The sequence below is a fragment of the Zea mays genome, chromosome 1 (assembly GCF_902167145.1).
Source record: "Zea mays cultivar B73 chromosome 1, Zm-B73-REFERENCE-NAM-5.0, whole genome shotgun sequence".
NCBI classification, from domain to species: Eukaryota; Viridiplantae; Streptophyta; class Magnoliopsida; order Poales; family Poaceae; genus Zea; species Zea mays.
This window is the reverse complement of record NC_050096.1, coordinates 15,921,283-15,937,249: the sequence shown is the minus strand read 5'-3', so window position 1 is coordinate 15,937,249 and position 15,967 is coordinate 15,921,283. Positions and strand designations below refer to the sequence as shown.

Here is a 15,967-nt window from a genome sequence, read left to right as displayed (position 1 = left end):
CAAATATATGACATCATTGATTTTTTTTCTTGAAATTTTTTACTATTTGTCTTAATTTTTATTAAAAATGTAAAATTTTAAGTCAAGCACAAACTACTTTAAATGATAAAACAAATAAAAAAATAATAATTCATTATTTTTTGAATGAGAGTTTGTTTTAAAAGTCAATATTGTTAATCTTCAAAAAAAAAAGTCAATACTGTTATATATTTATGAATGGAGCAGCTCTTTTACCTCTTTTAGCATGCAACAACACGGCACCCATCTGCTTTATTCATTATTGTCATTAGACTAATAAAGTAGTTGGTGAGCAGGCGCCCGGGGGTGAGGAGAGATAGGAAAGGGCCCAACAGCTCAACAGAAAAGCCAAGCAAAGGCTGCTGCATACTGGAAGGCCCTCTGTCTGTGTGCGAGCGCAAGAGAAAGGGAGTCAGAGAGAGAGAGAGAGGGAGGAGACCTTGCAGAGGAGCGAAGCAAGCAAGGTGGGAAAGAGGCAGCAGCAAGGGCGGCGGGCTGCCGGAAGGGGAACATGCTCCCTCCTCATCTCACAGGTCTTCCTTCCTGCTCGCTGACTTGCCTCTCTCCACCCTCTCTGATCTGAGCTCTACGGCTCTTCCTTTCCCTGCGGTGATACCGGAGCTCTCTGCTCCCACCTCCCAGTACCAGCCGACCTGTTTTTTTTTCGTTTGTTTGGGGGTGGGTGGATGTGGGGGAGGGATCGTTTCTCGGTTCTTCTGGACGATTTGTGGTGGATCTGGCTGGTTCCTTGGTTGCTCGGCTGGTCTTTTGAGTTGATACGGTGCTGGGATTTGTAGGCGCATTTCTGGGTGGAGGTGGCCGGTGGGGTAATGGCTCCAGCATGTGATCCTTGCTAAGGCCTTACAGTTACAGCACACTGCATGCCGGATTTGTGTTGCTTTATTTATGTTCCTGCCCGTGTAATCGTTTTGAACTCAAGGGGAGAACTAGTGACCTACTGATGAGATTAAGATGCAGCACTGTTTTTGCTAGCGGGAGGCCTATCTGCAGAACTAACTAGTCATGTCTGAGGCCCTCAGCACATATACTCTGGTTGCATGAAGGATTCTTAGAATTCAGAGGGCGCTACCGAGTTGATGCATGGTACTGATACAGCGCTAGCGCTAGCGCTAGCTAGCTTACTACTAGTACCTTTAGAGCATGTGCATGCCCAAGTTACACATCTCACCTCGCGTGATCAATTGAGGGCCTACTAGCTTACTACTGCTGCCTTAGTTTCCTTTTTCATGAATACAGTTACGGTGGGAAGGTCAAATTCTGTTGTGTATTCATGCATCAGCTGTGCTCCTTAAGGCTTGCAGACCTTAATACCCAGTACGTGTTTCGAATCTCGTATGTTTATTTCTGGGAACTGACCTGTGTTTATATATGTTTGGACAGTACGAACTGAAAAACAAGAGTAAAGAATTTCCGTGAGATGAGACGTACGTAAGGATAATCCCCAAGACATTGCTCAATCTGTTTCTCTCTCTCTCTCTCTCTTTTCGGCGAGCAGTTTGTCCTTTTTCTTTCAATTTCTTTTACTACTACACCCGTTATCGAATATTTGTCATCCGCTGGCTCATTTATAAACTAAAACACGATAAATAAAGAAGGAAAGAACGGAGAGAGTAGTAGTGGTTTAGTTTCATGCAGCTAGAATTCTAACGCCCTCCTGGATCCTTGTGCAGAGAATGGCGCGGTGATGATTCAGTTTGGCCATCAGATGCCTGATTACGACTCCCCGGCTACCCAGTCAACCAGTGAGACGAGCCATCAAGAAGCGTCTGGAATGAGCGAAGGGAGCCTCAACGAGCATAATAATGACCATTCAGGTGATTTGCCCCCGTATCAATTCTCTGCTGTATTCATCATGCCGTGAAAACAGAAAGTGGGTTAAAAGAAAAAAGGGAAAAAGAGATGATAGCATATTGTTGGTTTCGAACCTTGCATGTACAATCAAGTTAAGCTACGTCGTGACACTCTTTTCTCCTTGTATCATTACTTCTACTAGGCAACCTTGATGGGTACTCGAAGAGTGACGAAAACAAGATGATGTCAGCGTTATCCCTGGGCAATCCGGAAACAGCTTACGCACATAATCCGAAGCCTGACCGTACTCAGTCCTTCGTAAGTTTCCAAATGCCTTCTGCACTTGAAGCCTTTATTAAGTCTCTACTACTGCTAGGTTTTTTTCTTCTTTCTTCTAGTTGCAGCTGTTTACTTGTTCTCCAATGGGGGCAGTCGTGTGAATTACGCAGTACGCACCTTTTCAGGCCATATCATACCCATATGCCGATCCATACTACGGTGGCGCGGTGGCAGCAGCTTATGGCCCGCATGCTATCGTAAGTGATCTCCATGCGTCCAGCCTGTTGTTTCACTACTTGCTGCCGGTGCTAGATGATGCCCTTTGTCCACTTTGAAGACACTTTGCTAGGCAATGCGGTCAGTACTGGTGCTTTCTTTTTGTTTTTCCTGTGCGTTATTGCGTTTAGTGGTGTTCTTCATTTGCTAGCACAGCATGCCTATCGGCTGAGACAGCACCCAGCAGCATTGCCATCGATTTACCCCTTCAACTCATTCGTCTCGTCAGATCTTACTCCTGCTATGTTATTGAAGCATAGGCGTTTTTTACGTTTCACGCCTGCATCATTGCCATTCTCCTGGTCCTGGGTAAAGCGGCTTGTTTTTTTTCTTCTTCTGATAATTACAAATTAATCAGAGTCTCGTATTTTGCCTGGTAAACAAATCGAGCAGATGCACCCTCAGCTGGTTGGCATGGTTCCGTCCTCTCGAGTGCCACTGCCGATCGAGCCAGCCGCTGAAGAGCCCATCTATGTCAACGCGAAGCAGTACCACGCTATTCTCCGGAGGAGACAGCTCCGTGCAAAGCTAGAGGCGGAAAACAAGCTCGTGAAAAGCCGCAAGGTACTCACTCCCTCGCCGCACTTGATAGCCGTAAGCACCTCTCACACTCGGAGCCGTAACAGTCTCTCCCTCTCTGTCTGTGTGTGTGTGTTGTGTGCAGCCGTACCTCCACGAGTCTCGGCACCTGCACGCGATGAAGAGAGCTCGGGGAACAGGCGGGCGGTTCCTGAACACGAAGCAGCAGCCGGAGTCCCCCGGCAGCGGCGGCTCCTCGGACGCGCAACGCGTGCCCGCGACCGCGAGCGGCGGCCTGTTCACGAAGCATGAGCACAGCCTGCCGCCCGGCGGTCGCCACCACTATCACGCGAGAGGGGGCGGTGAGTAGGGAGCCCCGACACTGGCAACTCATCCTTGGCTTATCAGCGATTCGACTCGGCTCTCCCTCGTCTGAAACTGAACTCTCTGCAACTACTGTAACTGTAACTAAACTGGGTGTGCCCGGATTGGCGGTCGTTCTGTTCTACTACTAGTACCTGCTACGCGTCGTTGGGTTGGGTCTGGACTAGAGAGCGTGCTGGTTCTTTGATGAACTTGGCTGGACTTGAGGGTGTTGACTAGCGCGAAGCTGAGTTCCATGTAAAACTTTTGCTTCAAGACCGATGACTGGCGGCATAATAAGTAGCAGTAATAACCATTCTTCTGTGTCTGTGATGCCTTCCTTGCGCCGATTCTGCAGAACCTGGCACCTAGCAGCAGCCTCCATCAATCATCGGGAACTCTCACTCTTATGTGTGAGTGCGACTGAGTTTACGCCGGCCGGCCACGCACACGGCACGCCGCAGTCCCAGCCCCACAAAGGCCCCATTGGCCCATTGGGAGGCGCAGGCCGTCCCGTGACCGTGAGGCCGTGATCCGTCTGAGCGCGCCGCGACGCTCACTGATCTCCGATTCGCTTTCCTGCCGATCTGCGCCGTCTCCCTCACCTGTCGACGTCGGATCGCTGCCAGTCCTGATCGCCGTCTCTCTCCATATGCAGCAAACATCAGGCTTCACAAACTTTTTAGATTTAGATGCAATTTTTAAGATCCAGAATAATTTTAAATAAAAAAGTTGTCAACCGGGAATCCAGCAGGCAGTGGGAAGCTTCCTCCACCCTCCCCCGCTCTCCGGTCGAGCTGACTGTCGGATTGGTTGGTGGCCAACCGAAGTCTCAAATCTGTGTCGTTGCATGGAGGGAAAACGTGATTCGGAACTCGGAAGACCAAGAGTTCCTTTCAGCCCTCGACTGGTTTAAATGCAGCAGGACACGTACTAATCCGAGCAGTACCATTTTCGCCTGATAGTGAGCAGATCGAAATATAGCAGCGACGTTACGTTACTGCCCATATTAAAAGGACTGACTGACATCTGCACTGTCAGCCACAATCTGCTCAGCGGCAAAATCCAGAAGCCTAAGACTGTGTCCAGCAAGGGACGGTAAACCGTCCGGTACCCTTAATATAGGGTTCAGACACGTCCCCAACGCGCCCAGCAACGTACTCTATATCGCACTCTAAATTTTAGAGGACGCCGGACGCACGCTAGATGTGGAGAAATCCAGACGTCCGGTATCCGTGTTCGGGCTCGGGCTCGCGCGGTGGTGAAAAATCCGTAGCCACTGTTGTGCCGTCGCTGGCGACTTCCATCGAAGTCGGCGAGGGGGGCTCGCGGCGCTGCTCATCGGCGGCGCCGCCCAAGCTGGGCTCGAAGAGGCCGTGCTCGAGCGGGTCCGGAGGCGGACCGCTCGCGGTGGTTGGAGGCAAGGAGGTCGGCGCCGACGACTCAAAGATCCAAGGAGCGGGTGGTTCCGTGGGTGTTCGTCGCCGTCGAACCGCCATCGCCAAGAAGTTGAGAAGATCGACGGAGCCGACGAAGGAAGCTGGGGAGAAACGCAAGCGCATCTCGACGCCACCTTCTTCATCGTCGTCCATTAGGTCAGGTGGTCCAGATCCGAAGAAAAAAAGGTAAACATTGAAGATCGATTTTGCTTTCTATGATTCTAGTACTTCAAATGGTAGAACTCGTCCACATCTAGGGTTACGGATTTAGGGTTATACATTCGATGGATGTAGGATTCCTTGACCATTATGTTTTCTGTTCATACATTTGGTTCCCATTACACAAAATTTTATTGTGGTACAACAATTGTCTGTTGTATTGATCGATGTGTATGTACAAATACAAGGGGACTGTTTTAGACAGACTGAATCATGAGCATTATGCTATCTCTTCAAAATTGATGTTCAGATTAACGAAATATCTTTCTGGTACAAGCTTTGTTTCATTTACGAATCCAGGTGTATTCACAATGCCTTGGGCAATTCGTTTGACACACTGAATGATGATTTTATCTTCATAATTCATGTTCATTACTCATGTGCTCATTTCAACTGCCTACTACCGATACTAGGTCAACTAAAGCACGATACTAGGTCCACATATATTAACAGAACCATATGTTTTATGTAGACCATGGATTCGGAGAACGCAAAGCTCCGAAGAGCACTGGGTCATTTAATCAAAGTAGTGGAGCAGCGTTGTGCCGACATCGTCGATGTCGTCCACGGTGCCTTCCAACCTGTTAGCGGACCAGTCCTCAATGAAATGAATCGTGCTTTAGTTCAGATCGAGGACCTCGCCAAGGACCTTGATCACCTAGCTCTGGAAAAAGACTGGGAGATGGAGCACATGGCCCCTTCTCCTATTGCCTCATCATCAGAAACAGAGGATGAGCTTCTGCTTGATTATGATTCAGAGTTGAATCCTGACGATATCGTCGGCTACGACGATGGACGCGACTACTCCACCGACGACACCTATCCCTACTAGATTAGCATGCACCTAAGGAATATGTGTATGTGTTAGGTTTATGTGAGTCGAAGTACTCTTTTGTATGTGAAGACAACAGATGTGTGTCACAAGTCAGTGGTTTACTGGATGTCATGTTTATGTTGTCGAAAACTATCCGGACGCGATGTTCATGACATGTTTATGTTAACGTGGTCTGTAAAATGTTATGAAGTCTGCAATATATCTAGTGTGCAACATTTCTGAGTTTCTTGTGTCTGTCCTGTTAACATTGACATGGTTGTGCTTTCATTTGACATGGTTCTTACGTGACTTCCTTGAATGTACAGCATGGGTACGGATTGGAACCAAGTTATGGCACAATATGGCAGCTTCCTATCCGAGGATGATGGCACTCAGTTTGACAACACTGCACTTCCTCCTGCGCCTGATATACCAGCCCAGGCCTCACCAGCACCACCTCCAGTCAAGAAGCCTCCTCAACGCACAAAGCTAGCCAATTTCACGTCTGAGGAGGATATGAGGGTGTGTCAAGCTTGGTTGGCTGTCAGTTGTGATCCGATTGTGAACACTGGTCAGAAGCGTCAAGGATTTTGGAATCGGATTACAGAGGCATACAACTCTCGTAGAGGATCAATGCCAGAGAGGTCTACGAAATCTCTCATGAGCAGGTGGGACAGTATCAAAACTCAATGTTCTACCTTTTCTGGATACATGATGGCTGTGCTTCGACAAAACCCAAGTGGCATGACTGATGCAGATAAGGTACGTAAATGTTGACAAGAAGCTAACAGCCTTTTGTAAGTAAATGTTGAGAACAAGCTTCGACACAACCAACTTATTTTGTTTTGCAGACTTCGCTTGCGGCTACTCGTTTTGCTGCTGTTGAAAAGAAGCCCTTCCATTTCTTACATTGCTGGTCCATATTGAAGGATCAACCTAAATGGATGGACCAGCACATGAGCACTCAAAATCCTCCACCCAACCCAATTGCTACCCAATCAAATACTATTGACTGTGACGCTGCTGAAGAATCAGCTCCTTCAAGCTTTACTTCCAAAAGGCCGCTTGGTCGTGATTCAGCAAAGGAAAAGGCAAAGAAGCAAAGATCAGAAAACACATCATCCACTGATTCGGAGTGAAAGTCGCCTAGAGGGGGGGTGGATAGGCGAAACCTGAAAATTAAAACTTTATCCCCCAACTAGACTCTTTGATTAGTGGTTAGAACAAGATGAACAATTATCGGAGTATAAAAACTAAGTTCTTGCTAGTAAAGAGTATAGCTTTCAAATAATGCGGAAGTGATAAATCAATACAACTAATAATTCTATGATAACAAAGCAAGAAAGCTTAGATGAAAAAGAGCACTAACTCAAGTTCTTTTCTTGCGGGGTGTTGCTTCACTTAAATGAGAGTTTAACTTGAAACAACACCAAATGATATGAGCAAAGAATAGTGCAAGAGAACTTAGAGTACGGGAAAGCAAACAAATCACAAGCAAAAGCACAATGAACACGGGTGATTTGTTTTACCGAGGTTCGGCCCTCGAAGGCCTAGTCCCCGTTGAGGAGTCCACTTAAGGACGGGTCTTTTTCAACCCTTTCCCTCTCTCCCGATCACACAAGGATCGGCGAGCTCTTCTTCTTCTCAAGGATCACTCTCGATCCCACAAGGACCACCACAATCTTTGGTGTCTCTTGCTAGCTTTTACAAGCCTCCAACACTTTGGAGGAAGTTTGAATGGGAGTCAAAAACTCCACGCGCAAATGAACACAAAGATGAAGCGCACACTATCTCTCAATGAATCTCACAAGGCACTAGGGCTAAACTCAATTGAGTAGCTCTCAATTTCCCGCTCTCTCTTTTGTGGCACTTGTGTTGGTTGTAGTGGGCTAGATCTTGTGTATAGGATGTATCAATGAATATATGTGGTTGGGAGGGCTTGAGTATGTCAACTAGATGACTTGGAATGTTGCTTGGACTCCCACCCCTTGAAGTGGCCGGTTGGGGTGGTATTTATAGCCACCATTCAAAAACTAGCCGTTGATGAAGTCTGCTGGCGATGGGCGCACCGGACAGTCCGGTGCACACCGGACATGTCCGGTGCGCCAGCCACGTCATCCTAGCCGTTGAGATTGGAGCTGGTCGACCGTTGGGGGCTTTGTCCTCATGTGGCACCGGACAGTCCGGTGCACACCGGACAGTCCGGTGCACACCGGACAGTCCGGTGCCTCTCTGATCTTCTGCTCTGACTTCTGCCGTGTGTACTGTTCTGCACTGTTTACTGTCAGAGTCGACCGTTGGGCGCAGATGACCGTTGCTCCGCTGGCACACCGGACAGTCCGGTGCACACCGGACAGTCCGGTGAATTTTAGCGGAGCAGTCTTCGTGAAATCCCGAGGCTGCCGAGTTCCTGAGGCCGCGTTCCGTTGGAGCACCGGACACTGTCCGGTGTACACCGGACAGTCCGGTGAATTATAGCGCGCCGGCCCTGGACTTTCCCGAAGATGGCGAGTTTGAGTCTGCGTTTCCTGGTGCACCGGACAGGCACTGTTCACTGTCCGGTGGCACACCGGACAGTCCGGTGCGCCAGACTAGGGGTGCCTTCGGTTGCCCCTTTGCTCCTTTATTTTGACTCTTGTCTTGTTCTTTTTATTAGTTTTATGTTGAATCTTTGGCACCTGTAGAACATATAATCTAGAGCAAACTAATTAGTCCAATTGTTTGTGTTGGACATTCAATCACCAAAATCATTTAGGAAAAGGTTTAAAGCCTATTTCCCTTTCAATCTCCCCCTTTTTGGTGATTGATGCCAACACAAACCAAAGCAAATATATAAGAGAATAATTGAACTAGTTTGCATAGAATAGGTGCAAAGATTACTTGGAATTAAACCAATATTCATTTCATAAAATATGCATGGATGCTTTCTTTCTTTATTTTATTTAGTATTTTGGACCATGCTTGCACCACATGTTTTGTTCTTGCAAATTCTTTTTGTAAATCTATTTCAAAGATCTTTTGCAAATAGTCAAAGGTAAATGAATAAGAGTTTGCAAAGCATTTTCAAGATTTGAAATTTTCTCCCCTTGTTTAAAAAGCTTTTCCTTTGACTTCAACAAAACTCCCCCTAAAAGAGATCCACCTCTTAGTGTTCAAGAGGGTTTTGATATACCATTTTTGAAATACTACTTTCTCCCCCTTTTGAACACAATAAGATACCAAATGATAAATACTTTTGGAAAGCACTAAGATTTTGAATTTGGTGGTGGTGGTGCGGTCCTTTTGCTTTGGGCTCATTTCTCCCCCTTTTTGGCATGAATCGCCAAAAACGGAATCATTAGAGCCCTTGAAGTGCTATCTTCCCCTTTGGGCATAAATAAATGAGTTAAGATTATACCAAAGGCGAAGTCCGGTCTTTTAGCTTTGGGCTCTTACTCTCTTCCAGAGACGAAGTCCTTTTCTTTGATGCTCATTTCTCCCCCAAAGAATAGAGAGTTGCTTGGAGTGATGGCGAAGTATGATATACGGAGTGGAAGCCTTTGTTTTCGCCGAAGACTCCATTTCCCTTTCAATCTACGACTTAGCATAGTAATATACTTGGAAACATATTAGTCGTAGTCATGGTACGGGAATAATAGGATATATGCATTTGTACCAAAATGAAAGAGATATGATCAAGAGATATGTCAATTAAGCATGATCATAGTTCTATACAACATAGATTGCTCCCCCTAAATATGTGCATGGAGAGAACACATAGTTTGGCCTAAAATGCCAATTGCACATAATTAGGTTAATGAGAACATATCTAAATCATATAGAATGTGAAGTGCGTTGTGTCATAGGATAAGTGTGATGCTCATGACAGTTTATGCACTACAGAAAGCATGTTACAAATATTTTAAGCATTTTCCCTTAAGGATTTCAAAGAGGCTTAAGGACCATCCACCTTTGGAACAAAGGTAGCTTATCCTCGTTACAAGGTTAAGCTTTAAGCTCTTTGACAATGGAATCACTTCATCTAGTTTTAGCAAAGATGCAATAATGCATGAGTGAAATTTTAAGAGGTTAAACTAGGTATGAAGCAGGGATAAATGCAAAGGATATGCTTTCTTTTCCTTTTATACAAGATATGTAAAGAATGTATAAGAGGAAGATTTTAGGTACATATGTAAATAATAGGAAGTGTATTTACCCTTTTTGTACCTTTGCATAGAGATGCTCTCTTCATTGTGCTTTGTCCTTAGTCTTAGATGCTTAAGACCTATAATGACAATATGTGGGAATACTTTGCACAAGAGAGAGTTCTACAACTAGTGATCTTTTTCAAGTTAGTGTTAGCATATATCAAATGGATCACAAGTTGTATAAATGAATCATGAATTCTCCTTTTTCCTTAGTGCATATCAAGATAGATGTTAGTTAAAATTACAATTGAAATCAAATTCAAATTACATGAGGCACTAAGAAGTATAAGTGATAATTGAAGTTGTTCAATGATCAACCAATATGCGATCAAGAAAACAACAAAGGTATTAAATTTTCAATCAAGCTTAAAAATAGGAGAATCCAATAAGCATGCTACTTTAGAAATGAAAGCAACAATCCTTGATAAAAGCGACATTACTTGAACAAGTTGGATTGATGTGAAGTAGCATACTATATGAGAAACATTATTCTCATGCAAGAGACTATATGAAATTATTAAGATAAAGCAATAGTCTCAACATAATCAAAATATAATAATGGACTCCCCCTAAAGATATGCATCAAGTAATTGAAAGAATTGATTTCGATGCATTCACTCTTAAGGACATAAAGGGAGAAGCATTATACATTTTGATCAAGGCTCATAAATTTTGCAACAAATAACTTAAGCCTGGTAACCTCATAATGAAAAAGGATTTAGAATGCTTACAACCACACCATTGATTGTTGTGAAAACCTTATTGTCCAAGTAGGTGTTGTTGTCCTTGATGTTCTTCTTTTTTCATTTGAGTGTCCTCCCTTTGTAGTTGTCTCTTTTTCCTTCCAAACTTATTGAAAATACTCAAGAGAGATGTCAATAGCGCAAGGGAGTATATGATGAATGATGATTTTTTTTTTTTTTTTTTTGAAAATAAATATGAACAATTTATCATCCATAAGTCACACAGACATGAAGTAAAATCCTTAACATTAGTGCATTTTATTTGAGAAAAATGAGTGAGCACCTTTTAAGCATTTTAATAATCATTGGAGATTTTACTTTATCATATTGAAGTTAGTTAATCATCACTTGAAAGCAAATCAATATGATAACATATATATAAATATCGCAAAGGCATTAAATAGATTCTAATGAGCATTAAGAAAATGATATTTGAATGCACACTTAGTTAATTTCGGTCCAATAGCGAATCTATTCCTCACAAGGGTAGAATATGATAATTTAGATTAAATACCCATTGAGATGGGAACTAAACTTAATTAAGAAGATGAGTTCCCATACCTTTGCTTTTACCTTTCTTCTTTTGGGTGAAGATCAACCCATGAGGCTTGTGTACTTTCCCTTCTATGCATATTTATAAGTAAGCTCAAGAGATACGTTAGCAACACAAGCACTAGTTTCCATTTAGTAATCATTTTGATAGGGAATGAAAAGGTGAATTACTAAAGCATGGAAACTTTATAATATGAACTAGATTATTCCATGAAGTATGCCTAGTTTTAAACTCATAAAACAAGCATGGTTAAATTCTTGAAACTTAAGGGAATAAATCTAATTCATTACATGGAGAGCGATAAATGTAGAAGAATCATATCCAATTAAGCAATAAGAGATACAACATATATTATTGGATTGATTTTCCTTGTCATGATGGATTACGCATTTCCATAGAGAAATTTATCTCTACAAGTGAGACTACTTAAATTACTTAGATAAAAACATTAGTCTCACTTTTCTAGCTATAGAGAGAATTTTCCTTTTATAAGTGTCCTAAGTATTTGAATTCCTTACATGACACCTTATTCTTTTAAGAACATGAAGTATCTCTCTATATCTAGAACATGGCAATAATAGAATAATTAATGTAGAAACATGCCATGAGAACTTGCAATAATTTAAAGCATGTAGATTGTCATAATATAGAATTTGATAAATACACAATCTACCATATGAGAGGAATTTCTTCAAAGAATGATGACATAATTTTAAAACATCCTTAAGTGCTTTCTATTTCTATGTGACTACACAAGACACATGACAAATTAAGATAATTGCACTTAAGAATATAAATGTTACCATCCCTTGACTTTCCTCCATGTTGTAGGCTTTGATATTCCGCACATGATGATTCTTTATTTCCTACAACATTAATATCTTCCCGAGATGATATGAGTTTTGAATACAATAAACTGAAGTAACCTTGGATCAATCTTGAATATGTAGATCATTTGAAGATTGACAGCTTGAGTTGATAAGGATTGAATTAACTCCCTCAAGCACCCCAAAGGTTCATACCATCTCCTTCTTCCTACAAATCTTGTCACGCACATTTTGGTACCCATCGCTTGATGGGTCCGTTAAGGTTAGTAAACAAGGATCTAGGAACCCAAGTGTCCTTTGTGCTAGCGCTTGGTAAACTTGTTACCTTTCTAGCACAAGTTGCAATCTTGGGTTGCCTAGTTATATATGAATCAAATGACAAGTTAGGAGTGGGATTTTTACCAATGGGACAATCTTTGCATTGATGTCCCTTCTTTCGGCAAGTGTAGCATAGGCGTTTTCCAAATTTTGAAGATTTCTTCTTTCCTTGTTTATTGCTTGCTACATGGTTAGTAAAAATTTTCTTTTCTAACCCTATGCCTCTTTGTTTTAAATGGGGACAAGATCTAAGCAAGTGTCCCTTCTTGGAGCATTTAAAACAAAGTCTATCATCCTTGTTAATAATCAAGCCATTTTTAATGTAGGGACACGACCTAATCAAGTGCCCCTCTTCAAAGCATTCACTACACCTCTTAATGTGAAGTGTGACTTGATCATTACCTTGGATGTTACCTTTTGTGGAGGCGTGGTTGAGGCTTTTGGAGGAGGTGTTGAATTTCATATTTTGTTCCCTCCTCATTGCAATCCTCAAATCTTTGACATTTTCTTCAAGGGATGTAGTGCATGCCACGGTTGTTCCCGTCTCAAGCTTCTTCACCATGTGATCACAGTTATCTTGAGAAGGTTGGGCAATGCATTTCCCTTTTAGTTGTGTCAAGCTCTTCTTTAGCCTCTCATTTTCTTCTTTGAGCTTTTGATATGAATCATCATTTGTTCCTGCAAATTCTGGCTCAAAGGAAGATTTGCTTGTCGACGGACAACAAGCATTAGCACATGGTAATATAGTATTAATTTGAATACATGTGCACGAGTGAGGTTGTTGGGATTTAAAGTTCTCTATCACAACCTCATGAGCAATGTTTAATATGATATGATCATTCATAAGATTTTCATGAGAACATAGAAGCATATCATATTTTTCTTGAAAAGCTAGATTTTCAATTTTTAGCTTTTCTACTTGGTCCTTTAGCAAGGTATTCTTATTTACTAATTGAGCGATATAATGTAATGCGTTATTTTGCTCAATTGAAATAGTTTCATACCTTTGGACCAAATCAACATGAGAGCACTTTAGCTCCTCATGTTCTTTAGTCAACTCGTCAAAGTGTTGCATCTTTATGGAGAGAATATCTTCTAGCCTTTGACGAGCTTCGCTTTGCTCTCTCGCTCTCTCTAGAAGTTTGAGCATGACCGCCTTATCTTCTTGGCTTAGGCGAGCGTAGAGATGCACAAAGCTTCTTTCTTCCTCCTCATCCTCATTTGTGCTTCCGCTATCATTTTCATTAGCCACACAACATATGTGGGAATCAAAATGGGAAGACAAACCTTTTGGAGAGGTGGATTCATCGTTTGGTCTCCATCGTTCATTTTCTTCTTCTTCCTTGCAAGGGTTAGTATCACAAATACCAAGGGAAGTAGAAGCACAAAATGAACTATCATGTTTGAACTTATTAACTTTGCTTTTAATTCTAATCCAAATATCATGCACATCACAAATGGGTTTGTCATATTTTATTATGAAGGCATGATAATCTTCTTTGCTAAGGGATTTACTTAAGATGTCATAAGCTAGATAGTTTAAGCGTATACATCTTAAATCTTTTTCGGAGGCATTTTCCCTAGCATAGTTAGGAGGAATAATACTCTTGTCTAAAATTTGTTCTAATTGTGGGTCTACCGCTCTAAAGGCATTTATCACTCTAGTAGACCAAGAAACATAATTAGAACAATCGGAAAGTAATATCTCAAGAGTTACCTCCTTGTTCTCCTGAGTCTTCTTGTTCTTTTGGGATCTTCTACGAGCCATCACTTCGAGTTGTTAGACTCAAGATGAAGTGCCTAGCTCTGATACCAATTGAAAGTCGCCTAGAGGGGGGGTGGATAGGCGAAACCTGAAAATTAAAACTTTATCCCCCAACTAGACTCTTTGATTAGTGGTTAGAACAAGATGAACAATTATCGGAGTATAAAAACTAAGTTCTTGCTAGTAAAGAGTATAGCTTTCAAATAATGCGGAAGTGATAAATCAATACAACTAATAATTCTATGATAACAAAGCAAGAAAGCTTAGATGAAAAAGAGCACTAACTCAAGTTCTTTTCTTGCGGGGTGTTGCTTCACTTAAATGAGAGTTTAACTTGAAACAACACCAAATGATATGAGCAAAGAATAGTGCAAGAGAACTTAGAGTACGGGAAAGCAAACAAATCACAAGCAAAAGCACAATGAACACGGGTGATTTGTTTTACCGAGGTTCGGCCCTCGAAGGCCTAGTCCCCGTTGAGGAGTCCACTTAAGGACGGGTCTTTTTCAACCCTTTCCCTCTCTCCCGATCACACAAGGATCGGCGAGCTCTTCTTCTTCTCAAGGATCACTCTCGATCCCACAAGGACCACCACAATCTTTGGTGTCTCTTGCTAGCTTTTACAAGCCTCCAACACTTTGGAGGAAGTTTGAATGGGAGTCAAAAACTCCACGCGCAAATGAACACAAAGATGAAGCGCACACTATCTCTCAATGAATCTCACAAGGCACTAGGGCTAAACTCAATTGAGTAGCTCTCAATTTCCCGCTCTCTCTTTTGTGGCACTTGTGTTGGTTGTAGTGGGCTAGATCTTGTGTATAGGATGTATCAATGAATATATGTGGTTGGGAGGGCTTGAGTATGTCAACTAGATGACTTGGAATGTTGCTTGGACTCCCACCCCTTGAAGTGGCCGGTTGGGGTGGTATTTATAGCCACCATTCAAAAACTAGCCGTTGATGAAGTCTGCTGGCGATGGGCGCACCGGACAGTCCGGTGCACACCGGACATGTCCGGTGCGCCAGCCACGTCATCCTAGCCGTTGAGATTGGAGCTGGTCGACCGTTGGGGGCTTTGTCCTCATGTGGCACCGGACAGTCCGGTGCACACCGGACAGTCCGGTGCCTCTCTGATCTTCTGCTCTGACTTCTGCCGTGTGTACTGTTCTGCACTGTTTACTGTCAGAGTCGACCGTTGGGCGCAGATGACCGTTGCTCCGCTGGCACACCGGACAGTCCGGTGCACACCGGACAGTCCGGTGAATTTTAGCGGAGCAGTCTTCGTGAAATCCCGAGGCTGCCGAGTTCCTGAGGCCGCGTTCCGTTGGAGCACCGGACACTGTCCGGTGTACACCGGACAGTCCGGTGAATTATAGCGCGCCGGCCCTGGACTTTCCCGAAGATGGCGAGTTTGAGTCTGCGTTTCCTGGTGCACCGGACAGGCACTGTTCACTGTCCGGTGGCACACCGGACAGTCCGGTGCGCCAGACTAGGGGTGCCTTCGGTTGCCCCTTTGCTCCTTTATTTTGACTCTTGTCTTGTTCTTTTTATTAGTTTTATGTTGAATCTTTGGCACCTGTAGAACATATAATCTAGAGCAAACTAATTAGTCCAATTGTTTGTGTTGGACATTCAATCACCAAAATCATTTAGGAAAAGGTTTAAAGCCTATTTCCCTTTCACGGAGTACCTAACACGAATGGGTGAGCTCTCTTTGGAACGGTTATCTGTCTACAAATCAGTAGCTTCAACTGAGGAGAAGAAGTTCGAGTTCATGAAAAAACAGGTGAGGCAGAAACTAATATTGGAGAGGAAGAAGCTAAACTTAGAGAAGAT

At 43.1% G+C, this 15,967-nt stretch overlaps 1 protein-coding gene across 9 annotated transcripts; it reads left to right on the top strand.

Annotated features, from left to right (window-relative positions):
- The first annotated feature begins 277 nt into the window (after window positions 1-277).
- Window positions 278-3,595, top strand: LOC100194365 (uncharacterized). 9 transcript variants are annotated; one of them, XM_008666319.4, is made up of 7 exons: window positions 278-551; window positions 1,420-1,463; window positions 1,710-1,853; window positions 2,033-2,148; window positions 2,295-2,366; window positions 2,779-2,949; window positions 3,050-3,595. In XM_008666319.4, the coding sequence occupies exons 2-7, from the start codon at window positions 1,457-1,459 to the stop codon at window positions 3,272-3,274; spliced, it is 735 nt and encodes a 244-aa protein (XP_008664541.1). In that variant the 5' UTR covers window positions 278-551; window positions 1,420-1,456; the 3' UTR covers window positions 3,275-3,595. The 9 variants fall into 9 exon arrangements, with proteins under 9 accessions (XP_008664541.1, XP_035820016.1, XP_035820017.1 ...); XM_035964124.1 differs by having other exon boundaries at window positions 327-551; window positions 2,280-2,366; XM_008666323.4 differs by having other exon boundaries at window positions 327-551; window positions 1,420-1,467.
- The last annotated feature ends 12,372 nt before the right edge of the window (window positions 3,596-15,967 follow it).

Excerpts from the sequence above, each read along its gene's own strand:
- LOC100194365 (XM_035964123.1), top strand. The coding sequence starts at position 530 with ATGCTCCCTCCTCATCTCACAG. Across the intron at positions 1,854-2,032 it reads GCATAATAATGACCATTCAG|GCAACCTTGATGGGTACTCG; the intron begins GTGATTTGCCCC and ends TACTTCTACTAG. Across the intron at positions 2,367-2,778 it reads CTTATGGCCCGCATGCTATC|ATGCACCCTCAGCTGGTTGG; the intron begins GTAAGTGATCTC and ends CAAATCGAGCAG.